At 44.6% G+C, this 20,057-nt stretch overlaps 1 protein-coding gene across 4 annotated transcripts in view; it reads right to left on the reverse strand.

Moving 5' to 3' along the window:
* Positions 1–20,057, reverse strand: part of ZC3H7B (zinc finger CCCH-type containing 7B) — a 139,745-nt gene that overhangs the window by 115,336 nt on the left and 4,352 nt on the right. For 3 of the 4 annotated variants that reach the window (XM_040406791.1, XM_040406792.1, XM_040406793.1), the window contains 5 exons: positions 8,397–8,457; positions 8,276–8,315; positions 5,502–5,699; positions 3,326–3,484; positions 2,400–2,480 (listed from right to left, as the gene is read on the reverse strand). In XM_040406791.1, coding sequence (XP_040262725.1) covers positions 2,400–2,480; positions 3,326–3,484; positions 5,502–5,699; positions 8,276–8,315; positions 8,397–8,457 — 539 coding nt within the window. Of the gene's footprint in view, positions 1–2,399; positions 2,481–3,325; positions 3,485–5,501; positions 5,700–8,275; positions 8,316–8,396; positions 8,458–11,863; positions 12,030–20,057 lie in introns of those variants that run through there. The other variant, XM_040406794.1, reaches the window with a different exon arrangement.

Here is a 20,057-nt window from a genome sequence, read left to right on the forward strand (position 1 = left end):
CTGGCCAATCGCATTGCAGAGCTCACAGCCTGGGAGAAAATAACCTCCCAGGCTGTGAGCTCAGCGCTGCGATTGGCCAGCGCTAGGGCAGACTCCGCCTACCATAACTTAGGGACTGGTATCTCCGCCTACTATAACTTAGTGAGCGAAGATACCGGAGGACATAGCGGGAGAACGGAGCGGCGCCCGGGGATAATAGTAAGTGCAGTGAGATCCCCGGGCGCCGCTCTACATATCTGTATAGTTAGTTCATAGGGTAAGAATCGGTGAAAGGTCCTCTTTAAGCCCTATTGTACTATGCATTCTGTATTCAGAATGCTATTATTTTCCCTTATAACCATGTTATAAGGGGAAATAATAATGATCGGGTCCCCATCCCGATCGTCTCCTAGCAACCGTGCGTGAAAATCGCACCGCATCTGCACTTGCTTGCGGATGCTTGCGATTTTCACGCAACCCCATTCATTTCTATGGGGCCTGCATTACGTGAAAAACGCACAAAGAGGAGCATGCTGCGATTTTCACGCAACGCACAAGTAATGGGTGAAAATGACCGCTCATGTGCACAGCCCCATTCACCTCACGCATTGCACCCGCGCAGAAATCTCGCCCGTGTGAAAGGGGCCTTACACTTCCAGATCATCGCTAACAAGCATTCCAATCTGCCAGTGTAACATAAGCTTTACTATTTAAAAGTGGTTGTGCAGCCTATGACCCAACAACCCCAAGGGTCCTAAGCTGTGTCCTATAACTAGACAGGGCTGCGGCATGGACAAAGGTGGAACGGCAGACAGGGGTTGCTGGCTCTTGGGCTTTAATGCTGGCAGCGCGAGCTGGGGAAGAGACCAGATTATTCATGTATTCCCACTGCCAATGACTTGCCGTTCTCTCCTTAGTTTTCTCCCTGGGTGGAGTGATGGGGAGAGAGGGAGCAAATGAATAAGTTGGACTCTTATGTAACAGCGTGTGACTCTTCCCCAGTGCACACTGCCAGCATTTTTAGTTCTCAATAGCAATTTTACTTAAAGGGGTTGGCCACTTTTGGGCTACTTATGACCAATATGTATGTAAAATGACTATATTGCAATTGCTAATATAGCCATTGTTGAAATTCCTTGCCGTTTGCTACCGTATATTTTATGACCCATTACCTTTTGTTAGGTAAATATTAAGTGCTGTCCACACAGAGGTCCTGTCCATAAGTGCCATATAATCATCTCACAAACACATTGGTCAACAGTAAAAAGAAGGTGGCCAATCACTTCAAGCAGTGACAGACTGCCGATTTTAGCGCACTTTCACACTAGCGTTAAAGTTTTCCGGTATCGAGTTCCGTCATAGGGGCTCAATACCGGAAAAAACGCATTAGTTTTATCCCAATGTATTCTGAATGGAAAGCAATCTGTACAGTATGCATCCAGATGTCTTCAGTTCAGTCCCTTTTATGGTATTTGGCTGGAGAAAATACTGCAGCATGCTGCAGTATTTTCTCCGGCCAAAATTCGGGAACACTTGTTGGAATGCCGGATTCAGCATTAATTTCCATTGAAATGTATTAGTGCCGGATCCGGTCTGCGCATGCGCAGACCTTTAAACCTGTGAAAAATATAAATACCGGATCCGTTTTTCCCAGATGACATCGGAGAGACAGATCCGGTATTGAAATGCATTTGTTAGACAGATCCGCATCCGGAAACAAATGCTTACCGTTTGCATACGGATTTCCGGATCCGGCAGGCAGTTCCGGCAACAGAACTGCCTGTCGGATTCTTCTAACGCTAGTGTGAAAGTACCCTTAGAGCGTCACTACTTTAAGATGCCGTCAGTGAGGCAGCATAAAGGAGGTGACAGGTTCCTCTTAAAGGGCTTTTTGCACAAATCAGCATGATAAGTGATAAATGACTGACCGCTGGGGCCCCGCCAATCACAAGAAAGAGGGGTCCCATGTCACCGCTGCCAATGGGGTGGTGGTCGGACATCTGCGCTGTTGCCCCATTCAACTGTATGATGAAGCTAAAAGAACTGTACTTTGTTATTTATCTCCATCAATCAGATAAAGATGAAAGTTGCAGCAGCATTTATGCCAAACCACACTCCAAGCAGGAGCACAGGACCCCTATTCTCATCACCAATGGGCCCCCCAGTAACCCGAGATAGAGTCGTGCTGTTCATGGGAAAAGCTGCTTTAATGATCAACCTGAACTTTCATCCTAGTATCCCTGTAAAAAAATAAATTAAATAAAAAGATCCTGCAACCATTTATTTAATTAGTGGCTATCCTATAGATGGTGCATAGAGACTATGTATAGAATAATCATGCAGAACTCCACAAATACACTTATTAAATGACCATAGAATATATTTACCCTACCAGAAAATGGCACACTGCCTCCACGTACCTGTGGTCTTTTGTAGGCTCTGCGTTGCTTTAGACCCAGTTTTTTCACAAGCTTCTGGGCCAGTTCTGTCACACTTTCATCCTACAGATCAAAGCAATGCACCAAGTTAGTTCATTAAAGGGGTTGTCCTTTAGGATAGGTCATCAATATCAGATCGGCTGGGGTCCAAAAGCCGCCGATCAGCTGTTTGAAGAGGAGGCGCGCGCCGTGCCAGCGCCACCTCCTCTTCACTGTTTACCTTCTCGCCTTTGCATCTGCAGCAGTGAGCAGGTGTAATTACACCTAACCGTCCCATTCATTTCAATGGTACGGATCGCTCCTGTACAAAAGTGTATGGGAACGATCCGTCCCATTGAAATGAATGGGACGGCGTCGGTTAGGTGTAATTACACCTGCTCACTGCTGCAGATGCAAAGGCGAGAAGGTAAACAGTGAAGAGGAGGGCGCCTTCTTTTCAAACAGCTGATCGGCGGTGGTGCAGGACCCCAGCGGATCTGATATTGATGACCTATCCTGAGGATAGGTCATCAATAAATATAACTTGGACAACCCGTTTAAAGGAGTTAACCTGGAAACGATAATGATGACCTATCCTCGGATAGGTACCATTATCACATCAGTGGGGGTCCAAGTCCTCTGTTGAGTGTTGCTGGCTCCTGGCAGCTTTCCAAGTGCAGCGCCATATATTGTAGAGCGGCTGTGCTTGGTATTGGAGCGCAGCCCCACTGACTTGAATGAGGCTTAGCTGCAACTAGGCCAAGTGACCAATGTACGGCATAATCACAGCTGACTGGCAGGGGTCTCGGGTGTCAGACCCCTGCAGATCTGATATTGATGACCTATCCTTAGGATATGTCATCAATATTATTTTCCGGATAAACCCTTTAAGAAACATACACAGCACCCTTTTTTTTTTTTCAGCCCACCTGTACTAGCGCCAATATCCTGTGGCTGATACAACCGTAGGCTTCTTGGTGCTTGCCAAGCTGGTCCAAAGCTTTGGCTTTACGGAACAAAGCTCTCATGTTCTCCCGGTCTAGACTCAAAGCTTTCTCACTGTCTTCCAGTGACTTCTCAAAGATACCCTGAAAAGAGACGTCACAGAGCAATAGAATTATGACAGCCATAGTAAGTGTCAGGTTCACAGTAACATACAGTTAGAAATTAAAGTGTAAGGGGATGTTTCTACGTGGCATAAACACTGCAAATTTGCGCACAGCAATTCCACAGTGCTGTACAGTAACAAGTGAGTGAGATTCAAAAAAAGATTCTATCCACATGCTGCAGTCTGCACATTATCTTACATGTGGGGCAGATTTTAAAGAGCATCTGTCACAGTGATCACCTCTCTTATAGCAGGAATAGTGTCTGGTATTGTTCACAATGCAGAGAAAGAGGACTCATTTTAGTCAAACAGTTATACGTAAACAAGGTGCTCGGAGTACCAAGGGGATGGCCTAGCCTCTTGGAGCACCACTCCACCTCTGCCCCTCCCCCATTCAGTTACATTGGCAAAGCCAGGCATCCTCACTGATCAGATGCCTGTCCCGGAAATCACGTACATGTACCAGCGCAGTAAAGGTCTTCCTGCTTTGAGATCTTGATTGCACATGTGCTGATCTCTCTGCCAGGGGTGCATGCTCAAGATTTCAGGGCCAAACATCAGAGCAGCGAGGATGCCTGGTCCTGTCACTGGGAGAGGTGGCGGTGAAGTGGCACTCCGAAAGGCTAGGCCAGCCCCTTGGTGCTCCAAGCACCTCATTACATATAAGTAAAAATAAGAATTTCTCTGTATAGTCATCGTGATAGCCCTACAAAACAGTATGACAGGATTAATTGGGTTAATCATCGTGACAGATGCTCTTTAAATCTGCAGCATATTAATTTATGTAGCAGATATTTGCCATGCATTCCAATCCTTGCAATGCAGGGGAAGAAATCTGGGGTAATTGCCCGAATGTTTCGAAAACCCAAAGAAAAATCTATAAGATTTGGTGCAGATTTTACTGCTACAGATTTTCCCATCCGCAGGGGAACCGCCAGAATAAATATAACTGGCCATTATATGGCTTGCATACTATATTTTTCAACAGTTCTCCCCTCTGCAGGTCTCATCTCAGTTTTCCCAGAACTGCTGGGTAAATATTAGTTGCTATGATGTCTTCTATAAAGTGCAGTAATATAGGGCAGCAATCCTTATTCCTGTGGGAGCAATATATACATAGGGCAAATGACCAAGAATCTGTTCATACATCAAGGTTCTGATCATGTACAATACATTTATTGCACTGATACTTTTGTTCATGAGTTTAGTCTGGTATTGCAGTTCACATCATATCTTTCTTGGTGAAAAATGGTCTTTATTTAAAGCCTGGACAACCCCTTTAAAGCAGCATTTGCAACTGGGACATTTAAAGGCTATGTACAACTTTGGGGCAATTTTTTTTAGTAGTGCATTATACTCATTATGAGCAAAAAATCTTTATCATCTTTATAGTATTTATTAAAAATATGGAGCCCTTTTCTCTGTACAGAGCTGAGATGCTCCATTAGCAGGATCTGGTTTTTTTTCTCCCTGCTCCATCAGGCAGGGAACTGATGGGCTCCTTATCTCTGCTCTCAGACCTTAAAAACACTCAAATCTCTCAGTAATTTAAAGAGAAGGATTATTAGATGACTGGCACAAAGTGAAAGTAGGATGCATTCAACCAAAAAGACAGTTAACCCTTTGTAACAGAATGGCTCAATATTTTTTAACAAAGACCAAATGAAAAAAATTTGAGCCCCAAATGAGTAACATGCAATCATAAAAAACTATCCCCAAAAGGTGTACATAGCCTTTAAGCCAGGCATCCTCAAACTGTGGCCCTCCAGCTGTTGCAAAACTACAACTCCCAGCATTCCCGAACAGCCTACAGGTATCAGCCTACAGCAGCGCATTGTGGGAGTTGTAGTTTTACAACAGCTGGAGGGCCGCAGTTTGAGGATGCCTGCTTTAAGCCATGTCCACAGGATATGCCATGAATGTCCGATAGGCGTGGATCCCAACCCTTTAAAGTAGCCTTCCGCCTACCGACTCAAATGTAATTTATTTGCACTTACCATGGTAAAATAGCAACAGGATCGGTTCACAAAGAGTCTACACAGCAGCTCTTGGGAAAGGACAAGTTCATCAGATGCAGCATACTCAACCACAGTCAGTCCTTCGGTATACTGCCCCAGAGCCAGTTTTACTTCACCTTCCCGGTACAGGTCATTGCCCTCTGTAAACAAGTCCTCAACCAGCTTTTGGAGGAAACACTGATGAAAGACACAAATAAGTTTTTAAAGCACTTTCTATGTAGACCCCTTTACGACAGACTTCAATCACACGTTGAGTTTTTGGGTCAGATTATTGTATTTCACAAATAAAACTATTCTCTGTCAATCGCAAGTAGCTTCACAAACAAATCTGATACTATGTGAGCCGCACTGGTGATGACCTATTATTTAAATGCAAGCTTTTATCTTAAACCTACTTTTGGTGATGAATTTTTGGTGATTTTATAATTTTCCATGTCCCTATATATCTTTTTCAAATCCTAAAATCTTGCAATTTTCATACTTCAACCAAATCTAATAATATGTGGAGACTTCAGGTAGGTTTCACACACAGTTTTTTGGGCAGGTTTTTCAGCCAAAGCCAGAATTGGATCCAGCAGGATGTATAAGTTCTTCCTTTATATTCTGATTCCTTTCAAATCCACTAAATGAAAGTGGTATTATACCTACTATAAATGAAAAAAATAGCAGCTCTTTGCGCACATTTTTGATCAAACGTGTGTCGGGCCCATCTACCAGGCGTCAAGGTGGCTTCTGCAGAAAGGAGAGGCAGTTCTGTTAATGCTAGGTATCCACCTGCGGAAACCACCTTGACGCCTGGTAGATGGGCCCAACACACATTTGATCAAATATGTGCGCTAAGATCTTCTATTTTTTTCATTTATAGTAGGTATAATACCACTTTAATTTAGTATAATCCCTATTTCCCAGTTTTATCCTTTGTATGAGTAATGTTGTGCTGACATACTTTTTTTGCTTGCTTCCTGCATGCTAGCTTTATGGATGTGTACCTGCGACTATGAATGTGCTAGTCTAAATTTTCTTGTAGTATGTGTTTAAATATACTGACATGGAAAATTTAAAACCTCACCAAAATTTTTTAAATATGTGAAACTTAAAAACTTTATTTAAAAACAGGTCATTTTCTGATAACACATTCCCTTTAACCCCAGAGTTTTTTTTATCATTTTTGCATTTTCATTTTTCTTCCCCATCTTCCCGGAGCCATAACTTCTTTTTCCGTTCACATATCCATATAAAAGGACTTGTTTTTTTGCAGGACAAGTTATACTTTCTAATGCCACCATTTAACATGGCATAAAAATGTAGTGGGAAAAAAATTCCAAATGGGGTGGAATTGGGAAACAAAATACATTTTACTAATTTTTTCCCTACAGAGTTCCCTTTGTGGCAAAACTGACCTGTGCCCTTCATCTGGGTCAGTATGATTACAATACCATATATGTATAGGTTTTATATGGCTAAATACTGTAAAAAAAAGTTAAAGTGAAAAAAAATTTAAATATATTTTTTTTTTACATCACCATATTCTGACCCCCATAACATTTTAGGTCTACTGAGCTGTATAGGGGCTCATTTTTTGCAGCACAATCTGTAGTTTTTATTGATACCATTTTTAACCTTATGTGACTTTTTGATCACATTTTATTAAATTATTTTGGGTAAAAGAAGCAATGAAATTTTATTTTAATAGTATGGGAGTTTTCGGACACAGTGATGCCCATGATGATTATATATATTTTTTTTAATTATCATCATCTTTTTATTCCAAGGAAAGAGGGGCGATTTAAAAAATATATATTTTTACACTTGTGTTTACATTTTTTGTAGCCAGTGTAGGAGGCTACAATATTCACAAATTACTACACTCCATACAGGAGCATGGCAATATGTGAATTGCCGATTTCTTTGGTGGCCTGTCACCTGCTGGCCAACAAAATAATTGCTCGCAGGGGGACGTCGGTAATAACTCGGAAGCGCACGCTTCTGGGATTTTTACTGTTTAAATGCTGTGATCACACTTGATTCACTAGTAGCGAAAGGGTTAAAAGAGAACCTTTCATGGGTTCAGACATAATAAAACAAGTAGCACCTTATGTAAGGCATAAAGCAGGTATCTAATAGCGCTTACCATTTTCCCTGGTTGCCGCTCCGTTCGCCCGCTGTGCCCCTGTTAAATTCTCCCGTCTGGTATGCTAATTAATAGCATCGGAACAGGGAGGAGGAGATACCAGGGTTTCTCAATGGGTGTCTCCTTCTCCCTGGCTGTAGCGCGGTCCAATCACAAAGGAGAGCGTCACAGCCAGGGAATTTCTTCAATAATTTGCAAGTACTTGTGAACACTCTGCTTTCTTAAAAGGGGTTCTGCACTTTGTTTAAACTGATGATCTATCCTCTGGATAGATCATCAGCATCTGATCCAGCAGCTCAGTGGCCTTTTCGCTGTTTACCGCTGGGCCAGTGACGTCACGACTAGTATCACTTGCCTGGGCGGGGCTAAGCTCTGTTTACTTGAATGGAGCTTGGCCCGGCCCAGGCAAGTTGAGACTGGGCCAGCGGTAAACAGTAAGAAGGCCGCGGCGCTGCTGGAGCGCCGCTGCCTTCTCAAAAAGCTGATTGGCGGGGGTCCTGGGTGTCGGACCCCCGCCGATCAGAAGCCCAATTCTCTGAGATATTTCTCTTGCATTCGAATACATAAAATGCTGTAAAAGTAGCAGAGCTTTCCTTCACTCATGACCACACAATGCATTTACCTTGTAATCATCTTCAGTTCCATGGAATGGTATGGTAGATCTGTAAATAGAAAGGCGCAGCTGTAAATAAACCATAAGCTCAGCTGTGATCAGCCAGTAAAGCGTTCAGCGCGGCACTCACTGAATAAACTGCAAACCCTTTTCAATATCTTCTCTCCGTATTTGTCTCTCCATAGAAAATCCTGTAGGTGAAAAGTCCACATGGGTGAAAATAATCAAGGCTAAAACCATAGGTCCATTATCTGCAGAGCAAAAAAGGGTTATAAAAAAAAAAAAAAAAAAAGGAGTATTCCCGAAAGGAAAAATATGTTGTTAGCAAAGGGCTGTGTGTGGGTTAGAGATTTACTCCCCCATCTCCCAGTGGTCTCTACTTCCTGGTCCCATCTCAGTTACCAAAGCCGGATCCCTATTGGCTATAATGGGATCCGGCAGGTTTGACTTTCTGCCACATATTTCCACAAGAAACCTGCCGGATCCCATTATAGTGAAAGGGTGATCAGGCGGTGCCCACCTGTGCCTGGCAGGGTTACTCCAGTAGGCAACTGTAATCTGTTCTAGGAAGGGAGCAGACTAGGCTACTTTCACACCTGTGTTTAGGTCGGATCCGTCTGGTATCTGCACAGACGGATCCGCACCTATAATGCAAACGCTTAGATCCGTTCAGAACGGATCCGTTTGCATTACCATGAACCAAAAAAAAAAAAAAAAATTATTATTATTATTTTTTTTTTTTGTTCATGATAATGCAAACGGATCCGTTTTGACTTTACATTGAAAGTCAATGGAGAACGGATCCGTTTGAAAATTGAGCCATACTGTGTCAACTTCAAACGGATCCATCCCCATTGACTTACATTGTAAGTCTGGACGGATCAGTTTGCCTCCGCACGGCCAGGCGGACACCTGAACGCTGCAAGCTGCGTTCAGGGGTCCGCCTGCTGAGCGGAGCGGAGGACAAACGGTGCCAGACTGATGCATTCCGAGCGGATCCGCATCCATTCAGAATGCATTAGGGCTGGACGGATCCGTTCGGGGCCGCTTGTGAGAGCCTTCAAACGGAACTCACAAGCGGAGCCCCGAACGCAAGTGTGAAAGTAGCCTAACGGAGATGTGAATGACCCCTAAGATGGCATTTCCTACCACTTCCTGGGTGTGGAAACGGGACCAGGAAGTAGAGTAGAGCGGGAAGCTGCTGTCCATTACAATGGGGGCAGTGATAATGTGATTATAAGGGTTTGGCTACACGGCAACATGTGTCGCGCAATTATTTTAGAACCCGCACAAGTTGAGGGCCACAAAATCCATCAGGAATTTCTGCGACTGTCAACCTGCAAGTGCAGCATGTCGGGTGTCGTATAGCGACACGTCACCGTGTAGTCAAACCCTACGTATTTTTACCTACACCAATTCCTTTTCTAGCAGTTTTTCCTGGACATCCCCTTTAGGAAGTTAAAGGCACAAACAACAGCAATTGTGGAAAAAAAGAAACCTGCTGCGTCAGAGGAATTTCAAGGACTCACAAGCCATCATATTTCACAGATAAACCTGCATCAGACAAAATGGGTGCTGAACTAGAGCGAAATTGCACGGCCACACGACAAGGGACCATTAGTCAGGAAGCAAACTACCGTATTTTTTGTCCTATAAGACGCACCTATGTTTTAGAGGAGGACAAGAAAAAGAAAAAAATTCTCATTAGATCTCAGATCAGACCCCCAATGTTAATAAGACCCCAAGAAGACTTCAGATCAGACCTCGGCTCAGACCCCAATGTGAATGACCCCCAATCAGACCTCATAGCCTCCAGCAGCCCCCGTTGCCTCTCATCAGTCCCCAGCAGCCCCCATTGCCTCATATCAGTCCCCAGCAGCCCCCATTGCCTCATATCAGTCCCCAGCAGCCCCCATTGCCTCATATCAGTCCCCAGCAGCCCCCATTGCCTCATATCAGTCCCCAGCAGCCCCCATTGCCTCATATCAGTCCCCAGCAGCCCCCATTGCCTCATATCAGTCCCCAGCAGCCCCCATTGCCTCATATCAGTCCCCAGCAGCCCCCATTGCCTCATATCAGTCCCCAGCAGCCCCCATTGCCTCATATCAGTCCCCAGCAGCCCCCATTGCCTCATAGCAGTCCCCAGCAGCCCCCATTGCCTCATAGCAGTCCCCAGCAGCCCCCATTGCCTCATAGCAGTCCCCAGCAGCCCCCATTGCCTCATAGCAGTCCCCAGCAGCCCCCATTGCCTCATAGCAGTCCCCAGCAGCCCCCATTGCCTCATATCAGTCCCCAGCAGCCCCCATTGCCTCATATCAGTCCCCAGCAGCCCCCATTGCCTCATATCAGTCCCCAGCAGCCCCCATTGCCTCATATCAGTCCCCAGCAGCCCCCATTGCCTCATATCAGTCCCCAGCAGCCCCCATTGCCTCATAGCAGTCCCCAGCAGCCCCCATTGCCTCATATCAGTCCCCAGCAGCCCCCATTGCCTCATATCAGTCCCCAGCAGCCCCCATTGCCTCATATCAGTCCCCATCAGCCCCCATTGCCTCATATCAGTCCCCAGCAGCCCCCATTGCCTCATATCAGTCCCCAGCAGCCCCCATTGCCTCATATCAGTCCCCAGCAGCCCCCATTGCCTCATATCAGTCCCCAGCAGCCCCCATTGCCTCATATCAGTCCCCAGCAGCCCCCATTGCCTCATATCAGTCCCCAGCAGCCCCCATTGCCTCATATCAGTCCCCAGCAGCCCCCATTGCCTCATATCAGTCCCCAGCAGCCCCCATTGCCTCATATCAGTCCCCAGCAGCCCCCATTGCCTCATATCAGTCCCCAGCAGCCCCCATTGCCTCATATCAGTCCCCAGCAGCCCCCATTGCCTCATATCAGTCCCCATTGCCTCATTTCAGTCCCCAGCAGCCCCCATTGCCTCATATCAGTCCCCAGCAGCCCCCATTGCCTCATATCAGTCCCCAGCAGCCCCCATTGCCTCATATCAGTCCCCAGCAGCCCCCATTGCCTCATATCAGTCCCCAGCAGCCCCCATTGCCTCATATCAGTCCCCAGCAGCCCCCATTGCCTCATATCAGTCCCCAGCAGCCCCCATTGCCTCATATCAGTCCCCAGCAGCCCCCATTGCCTCATCTGTCCTCTGTAGCCCCCATTGCCTCATATCAGTCCCCAGCAGCCCCCATTGCCTCATATCAGTCCCCAGCAGCCCCCATTGCCTCATATCAGTCCCCAGCAGCCCCCATTGCCTCATATCAGTCCCCAGCAGCCTCCATTGCCTCATATCAGTCCCCAGCAGCCCCCATTGCCTCATATCAGTCCCCATTGCCTCATATCAGTCCCCAGCAGCCCCCATTGCCTCATATCAGTCCCCAGCAGCCCCCATTGCCTCATATCAGTCCCCAGCAGCCCCCATTGCCTCATATCAGTCCTCTGTAGCCCCCATTGCCTCATAGCTGTCCTCTGTAGCCCCCATTGCCTCATATCTGTCCTCTGTAGCCCCCAGCCCATTGACTCTCATGTTAGCTGCCATTGTCTCAGATCAGCCCCCAATTGCCTCATGTGTAATGAAATACATGAAGCACTTACCTGTCCTGCTCCTGGACGCGGCCGCTGCTCACCGCCCGCGCTCTGCCTTCCTCCTGCCACCGGCTGTGCTGTGAACCGGCGCGCACAGCGTGAGGTCACAGAGCGTCCGTCCGCACGCTGCGCGCGGCCCCTGCACAGCTGACAGCCGAGGAGGACAGAGCGGTCACTGCTTCCTGCTCCTCCGCCACTAGCGCTCATTCGTATTCGCCCCCAGGGGCATGCGTCTTGTGGGGGGTGTTTTTTTTATTTTTATTTTCTTCCTATAGCCACCGTATATCAGAAGATAATCTGTCAATTCATAAATCAAGCTTTATTAACAAAAACCTTCAGCAGAAACAAAAAAAAAGCTTCCTTTAATGGGAACCTATCAGTAGGTTTGGGGGCTGCAAAAAAAACCCCTGCGTTTTAGTGTTCCAAACTTGCCTGTAACAAAGGGGTTTCCCTCAGGATAGGTCATCAGTATCTGACACTCAGACCCCTGCCAATAAGCTGTTTGAAAAGGCACAGGTCCACATTTTGGAAAACCCTTTTCAGTTAACCCCTTCCCGACCAGCGCCGTAGTAATGCAGCAGCTGCGCCCGCCCGATCAGCTGCAGGGGACTGGCTATTCCCGTTAGCCGGACCCCTGCTGTATGCGCCGGTGTTCTGAGATAGTAGGAAAATGCCTGAAGTAGGAAAATATCTCAGAACACCGGCATCGGTGAAAACACTGATGCCGGCGCATTAACGCTCACTGTGCCACGGTCAGCGCTCCCTCCCCATCGGGTCCCCGCGCTGATGTGACGGGGACCCGATGCCTTCCTTAGGCATTAGGGCTGCCATCCAGCCCCCTGGATTTCACAGGCGGGAAGGCTGTAAATGTATTAAACTGTGTAATACACTTACAGCCAATGCATTACAATCATAGGCGTCGCTAGAGGGGGCAATTGCCCCCCCCGCCACCGCCGATTCCCCTTTCCCTTTAAATTGAAAACGTTACGTAACGCTTCCCCGTGGCCCGGCCGCGGGTGGTCCGAATCATAACAGACAGTCACTGTGCATACGTGACATCACACGCACGCCGCCAGTCAGTTCTGGTTTGCAGGCGCGGAGGGAAGTGGAAGGACTAGGAGGAACAGAGCCTGGAGCGCGGCAGCTGCACTGCTGAGGTAATAACTTCTTGAACAAACTTTTTTTTAGTCCATGAAGGGATTAATTAAGTGTTGGGGGGGGAGGGTCATTGTGCATATTGTGTTTAGGAGACATTTAACAAGTTTGACCAGTTGGGTTTGAGTGTGGTTGAGTGTCATCCACTGATGCCCAGAACAGTGTCATCTACAGGTCCCCCATAAAGGTGTGTCATCCACAGATGCCCCCATAACAGTGTGTCATCCACAGATCCCCCATAACAGTGTGTCATCCACAGATCCCCCATAACAGTGCGTCATCCACAGATCCCCCATAACAGTGCGTCATCCACAGATCCCCCATAACAGTGTGTCATCCACAGATCCCCCATAACAGTGCGTCATCCACAGATCCCCCATAACAGTGTGTCACCCACAGATCCCCCATAACAGTGTGTCACCCACAGATCCCCCAGTGTACCTGCGCACTGAGGAGAAACAGAAAGGAGGAGAAAGAATCCGCGGAAGCAAGCAGAGGACAGCACAGCAGATGACTGAATAGCTTTTTTTGTAAGTAAATGTTATTATAAATGTATTTTAACCCCTTCAGGACCCTGCCATTTTTCACCTTAAAGGGTTTCTACCACTTCATTTTCACATAATTAGCTTTCAGACACTAGCGATCCGCTAGTGTCTGCTCTACCGAACCATCCTTATTGTCCTGCCGTTTCGCTAAAAATCTAACTTATATAGATATGCTAATGAGCCTCTAGGTGCTATGGGGGCGTCATTAGCACCTAGAGGCTCGGTCTACCTTCACAAACTGCCGCCGCCCCCCGCGCGTCCCTCCAGCCCGCCCATCTCCTCCGGAATGCGATCAAGGGGACGAATTCTCGCGCATGCGCCGTGCGCGTCTGTATTCTGCGCATGCGCAGTGAATGTCTGACCGCTTCCCTGCACAGACATCTCCACTGCGCCTGTTCCTCGGAGCACTATGACGTCATCGGCGCAGTGGAGATGTCTGAGCAGGGAAGCGGTCAGACATTCACTGCGCATGCGCCGAATACAGACGCGCACGGGGAGGATCGCATTCGGAGGAGATGGGCGGGCTGGAGGGACACGCTGGGCGGCGGCAGTTTGTGAAGGTAGACCGAGCCTCTAGGTGCTAATGACGCCCCCATAGCACCTAGAGGCTCATTAGCATATCTATATAAGTTCGATTTTTAGCGAAACGGCAGGACAATAAACAGTTATATTAGGATTGTTTGGTAGAGCAGACACTAGCGGATCGCTAGTGTCTGAAAGCTAATTATGTGAAAATGAAGTGGTAGAAACCCTTTAAGGACTTGGCCATTTTTTGCAAATCTGACATGTCACTTTATGTGGTGATAACTTTAAAACGCTTTTACTTATCCAAGCCATTCTGAGATTGTTTTCTCTGCACATATTGTACTTCATGACAGTGGTAAAATTGAGTAAAAAAAGATATTTTTATTTATAAAAAAAAGCCAAATTTACCCAAAATTTTGAAAAATTAGCAAATTTCCAAATTTCAATTTCTCTACTTCTATAATACATAGTAATACCTCCAAAAATAGTAATAACTTTACATTCCCCATATCTCTACTTCATGTTTGGATAATTTTGTGAATGCCATTTAATTTTTTGGGGACGTTAGAAGGCTTAGAAGTTTAGAAGCAAATCTTGAAATTTTTCAGAAAATTTCCCAAACCCACTTTTTAAGGACCAGTTCAGGTCTGAAGTCACTTTATGAGGCTTACATAATAGAAACCACCCAAAAATGACCCCCATTTTATAAACTACACCCCTCAAGGTATTCAAAACAGATTTTACAAACTTTGTTAACTCTTTAGGTGTTCCACAAGAATTAGGGCTCATGCACAGGACAGTATTTTGCGTTCAGTATACTGGACATTTTTTGAGTTCAGTATGCGGAACACATACTAAACCATTAATTTCAATGGTTCAGCAAAAAATACTGAAGTGTCTCCGTGTGCATTCCGTTTCAGTATTTCCGTAACCGTGAAAAGATAGAACATGTCCTATTCTTGTCCGCAAATCACAGTGCTTGGCTCTATTTAAGTCAATGGGTCCGCAAAAAAAACGGAACACATACGGAAATGCATCCGTATGTCTTCCGTATCCATTCCGTTTTTGCTGAACCATCTATTGAAAATGTTATGCCCAGCCCAATTTTTTCTATGTAATTACTGTATACTGTATATGGCATACGGAAAAACGGAAAGGAAACGGAAACACTCTATATTACACTTTTTGTGAGGCAAGGTAACAAGAAATAGCTGTTTTGGCACCGTTTTTATTTTTTGTTATTTACAAAATTCATCTTACAGGTTAGATCATGTGGTATTTTTACAGAGCAGGTTGTTACAGACGCGACAATACCAAATATTTTTTGGTTGTTTGTTTCAGTTTTACATAACAAACCATTTTAGATTTTTTTTGTGTCTCCACATTCTGAAAGCCGTAGTTTTGTTTATTTTTTGGGCGACTGTCTTGTGTAGGGGCTAATTTTTTTCGGGATGAGATGACGGTTTGATTGGTACTATTATAGGATGCATATGATTTTTTGATCGCTTGCTATTACCCTTTTTTTATGTAAGGTGACAAAAAAAGGCTTTATTTACACCGTTTTTATTTTAGTTTTATGGTGTTCACCTGAGGGATTAGGTCATGTAATATTTTTATAGATCAGGTTATTACAGACGCGGCAATACCTAGTATACTTTTTTTATTTACTTACGTTTTACACAATAACAGCATTTTTAAAACAAAACAAAAACTATGTTTTAGTGTCTCCATATTCTGAGCCATAGTTTTTTAATTTTTTGGGCGATTGTCTTAGGGCTCATTTTTTGTGGGATGAGTTGACGGTTAAATTAGTACTATTTTGCCAGGCATACGTCTTTTTAATCGCTTGGTGTTGTACTTTTAGTGATGTAAGGTGACAAAAAAATGGTTTATTTAGCACAGTTTTTTTTTTTTTTTTTTTACGGTGTTCATCTGAGAGGTTAGATCATGTGATATGTTTATAGAGCCGGTCGATACGGACGCGGCGATACCTAATATGTCTACTTTTCTTTTTTTCCCTATTTTTTTACACATTTTTATTTACTTTATTTGGGGAAAATGACTTTTTTTTTTTTTTACTTGAAACTTTTTTTTTTCAACTTTTCTTTCACTTTATTTTTTGTCTAACTTTGGGACTTCAACTTTTGGGGGTCTGATCCCTTTACAATGCATTCCAATACTTCTGTATTGGAATGCATTGGCTGTATGAGTAATACAGTGTGTACTACACATACAGCTCCCTGCCTGTGAGATCCAGGGGGCTGGATCTCACAGGCTCTCCACCGGAAGGCAGCCCCGATGCCTAAGGAAGGAGCACGGAGACCCGATGGCAGCGCCGATTCCCGCGAGGACATCGCATGTGCCGCGGCCAGCACTGACCGCGGCATATGAAGGGTTAATGCGCAGGCATCGGTGATTTCACCGATGCCGGCGCATGCAGCAGGGGTCTGTCTATCAGTGACTGCCAGACCCCTGCCGCAGATCGGGCGGGCGCATCTCCTGCACCCACCCGCCCGAGAAAAACGTATGCCAACTGATGGCATTTGTAAGACTGATCAGGATCCTGATCAGTCTGACAAATGCCTGATCAGTCAGAAAAATGCATTGAAATGCCAGATCTGTCTTTCCGGTGTCATCTGGAAAAACGAATCCGGCATTTATTTTTCCACGGATCCAGCACTAATACATTCCTATGGAAAAAAAAATGCAAAATCCGGCATTCAGGCAAGTGTTCAGTTTTTTGGGCCGGAGATAAAACAGTAGCATGCTGCGTTTTTTTCTCTGTCCTGATCAGTCAAAAAGACTGAACTGAAGACATCTTGATGCATCCTGAACGGATTGCTCTCCATTCAGAATGCATGGGGATAAAACTGATCAGTTATTTTCCGGTATAGAGCCCCTAGGACAGAACTCCGGAAAAGAAAAACGCAAGTGTGAAAGTACCCTAAGTGGTAAAAACTATTAGTGCCCCCCATTTTTGACTGTGGTATTTTATGTTCCCCCCCTATATATTGTTCCTAGAGTCGCCACTAATTACAATACAGAAGTATTGTAATGCATTGTACAGGGGATCAGACCCCCAAAAGTTGAAGGGAAAAAAATTAAAATAAAGCTTTGCATAATAAAAAAATAAAAGTTTCAAGTAAAAAAGCGTTCTTTTCCCATAATTAAAGGGGTTCTGCAGTTTGTTTAAACTGATGATCTATCCTCTGGATAGATCATCAGCATCTGATCGGCGGGGGTCCGACACCCGGGAACCCTGCCGATCAGCTGTTTGAGAAGGCAGCGGCACTCCATTCAAGTGAACAGAGCTTAGCCCCCTCCCAGGCCAGTTGATACTAGTCGTGATGTCACTGGGCCTGCGGTAAACAGTGAGAAGGCCGCGGCACTCCTGGAGCACCTCTGCCTTCGCAAACAGCTGATCAGCGGGGGTCCCGGGTGTTAGACCCCCCGCCGATCAGATGCTGATGATCTATCCAAAGGATAGATCATCAGTTTAAACAAACTGAAGAACCCCTTTAAGTAATAAAAAAAAAAATATAGGAAAAAAAGGAAAAGTATACATATTAGGTATTGCCGCATCCGTATCGACCGGCTGTATAACAATATCACAATTCACCCTGTCAAGTGAATGCAGTAAAATAAAAAATAAAAATAAAAACCTGTCAAAACAGCTATTTTTGGTCACCTTTCCTCACAAAAAGTGTAATACCAAAAGGATCAAAAAAGGCGTATTCAGCCCAAAATGGTACCAATCAAACCGTCATCTCATCCCGCAAAAAAAAAAGACCCTATCTAAGACAATCGCCTAAAAAATAAAAAAATATGGCTCTCAGAAAATGGCAACACGAAAACGAGATTTAATTCTGTTCAAAAAGGCATTTACAGTGTTAAACTCAAACAAAAAGACATATTAGGTATCGTCACAAACGTAACAACTTGCTCTATAAAAATATCACATGAGATGCCCCCTCAGGTGAATGCTGTAAAAAAAAAAAAATTTAAACTATGCTAAAACAGACATTTTTTGTAACCTTGCCTCACAAAAAGAGTAATACCAAGCGATCAAAAGTCTTATGTACCCCAAAATGGTACCAATCAAACCGTCATCTCACCTCGCAAAAAATGAGACAATCGCCCAAAAAAAAAAAAAACTATGGCTCTCAGAATATGGAGACAGTGAAACATGATTTTGTTTTTGTTTCAAAAATGCTTTTATTGTGTAAAACTTAAATAAATAAAAAAATTATACATATTAGGTATTCCTGCGTCCGTAACAACCTGCTGTATAAAAATATCACATGAACTAACCCCTCAGGTGAGCACCGTAAAAAAATAAAAAAAATAAAAAAACTGTGTAAAAAAAAAAAAAAAGGTATTTTTCTCACCTTGCCTCACAAAAAGTGTAATACCAAGCGATCAAAAAGTCTTATGTACCCCAAAATGGTACCAATCAAACCGCCATCTCATCCCACAAAAAATTAGACTCTAACTAAGACAATCATCAGAAAAAGTTTAAAAAATAGGGCAGTCAGAAAATGGCAACACAAAAACAAGATTTTATTCTGTTGAAAATTGCATTTACTGTGTAAAATTTAAAGGGGTTGTCCGAGTTATGAAAAAAAAAAAATATAGCACTGAAAATCTGATGGGCAGCAATATATAACTAAGCTAAGCAAGTTTTATGCAAAAAAAACATATATATTTCCTCATTTCCCTGGTTCTTTCCTGGCCCTTTGTTTACATGCAATAACAACAACCTCTGCCCCTCCAACCCCTTTAATAAAAATAATAGACATATTGGGTATCGCCATGTCCGTAACAATATGCTCTATAAAAATATCACATTATATGCCCCCTCAGGTGAATACTGTAAAAAAAAAATTTTTAAGGTAGTGGATGGGAAAAGTGTGGTAGAAAAACAGAAATAACCGCAGCCTTGAAAGGATTGTCAAGAAAAGGCCTTTTAAAAATATGGGGGAGATTCACAAGGAGTGGACTGGGGCTGGAGTCAGTGCTTCAAGAGCCACCACACAAAGACGTATCCAGGACATGGACTACAACTGTCACATTTCTTGTTTCAAGCCACTCATGACCCAGAAACATCGTCAGAAGTGTCTTAACTGGGCTAAGGAGAAAAAGGAATGCTCAGTGGTCCAAAGTCCTGTTTTCAGAAGAAAGTAAATGTTGCATTTTTTTGGGAAATCAAGCTCCCAGAGTCGAGAGGAAGAGTGGAGAGCATAGGTCGTGCTACATTTTTTCTGGAAGAGTAAGGCCTCTTTCACACGGGCGTCCTGTTTTTTGCCCGGATAAGATGCGGGTGCGATGCGGGAAAATGGCGCGTTTTTCCCGTGTGAGTGCAAAACATTGTAATGCGTTTTGCACGCGCGTGAGAAAAATCGGCATGTTTGGTACCCAAACCCGAACTTCTTCACAGAAGTTCGGGTTTGGGTTAGGTGTTCTGTAGATTGTATTATACTTCTGTATTGCAGTGAATTATATCTGTCAGCATGACCCTGGAAGGGCCTAACAGGTGTACAAAGATGGCAGACCTGGGGGGACTTTTATCGCTATTGCCAGTGGGGGTAACCATCCCTCTGGCAAACCCCTGAGATGCTGCGGTTCCTACTCAATGCGGCAGTGGAGTTGTTTCCTGTAACAGCCGATATCTGCACCATACTGTTGTCACGGCGGACAGGATACAAGAGACACAGAATATCAACAAACAAGTGTCTAGGCAAAAAGCTGGGGATGAAGGTCACCTCCTGACAAATCCCTACCAGCTCTCCCTAGACTTCTATGCCCACGTTCAGACCCTGAAGGTGGGAATAAACATGTCCCCGTGCCTAGGCTGAAGATATCCTAAAATCCCTAAGATGGTGAAAGAGGCAGCCTAATATTTTAATCATTCAGACTTTTTTGGACATGGCGATATGTAATATACTTATTTTTTATTGTGTTTATGTAAAATTAGGAAA

Source organism: Bufo bufo, chromosome 9 (genome assembly GCF_905171765.1).
Source record: "Bufo bufo chromosome 9, aBufBuf1.1, whole genome shotgun sequence".
In the NCBI taxonomy this organism is placed as follows: Eukaryota; Metazoa; Chordata; class Amphibia; order Anura; family Bufonidae; genus Bufo; species Bufo bufo.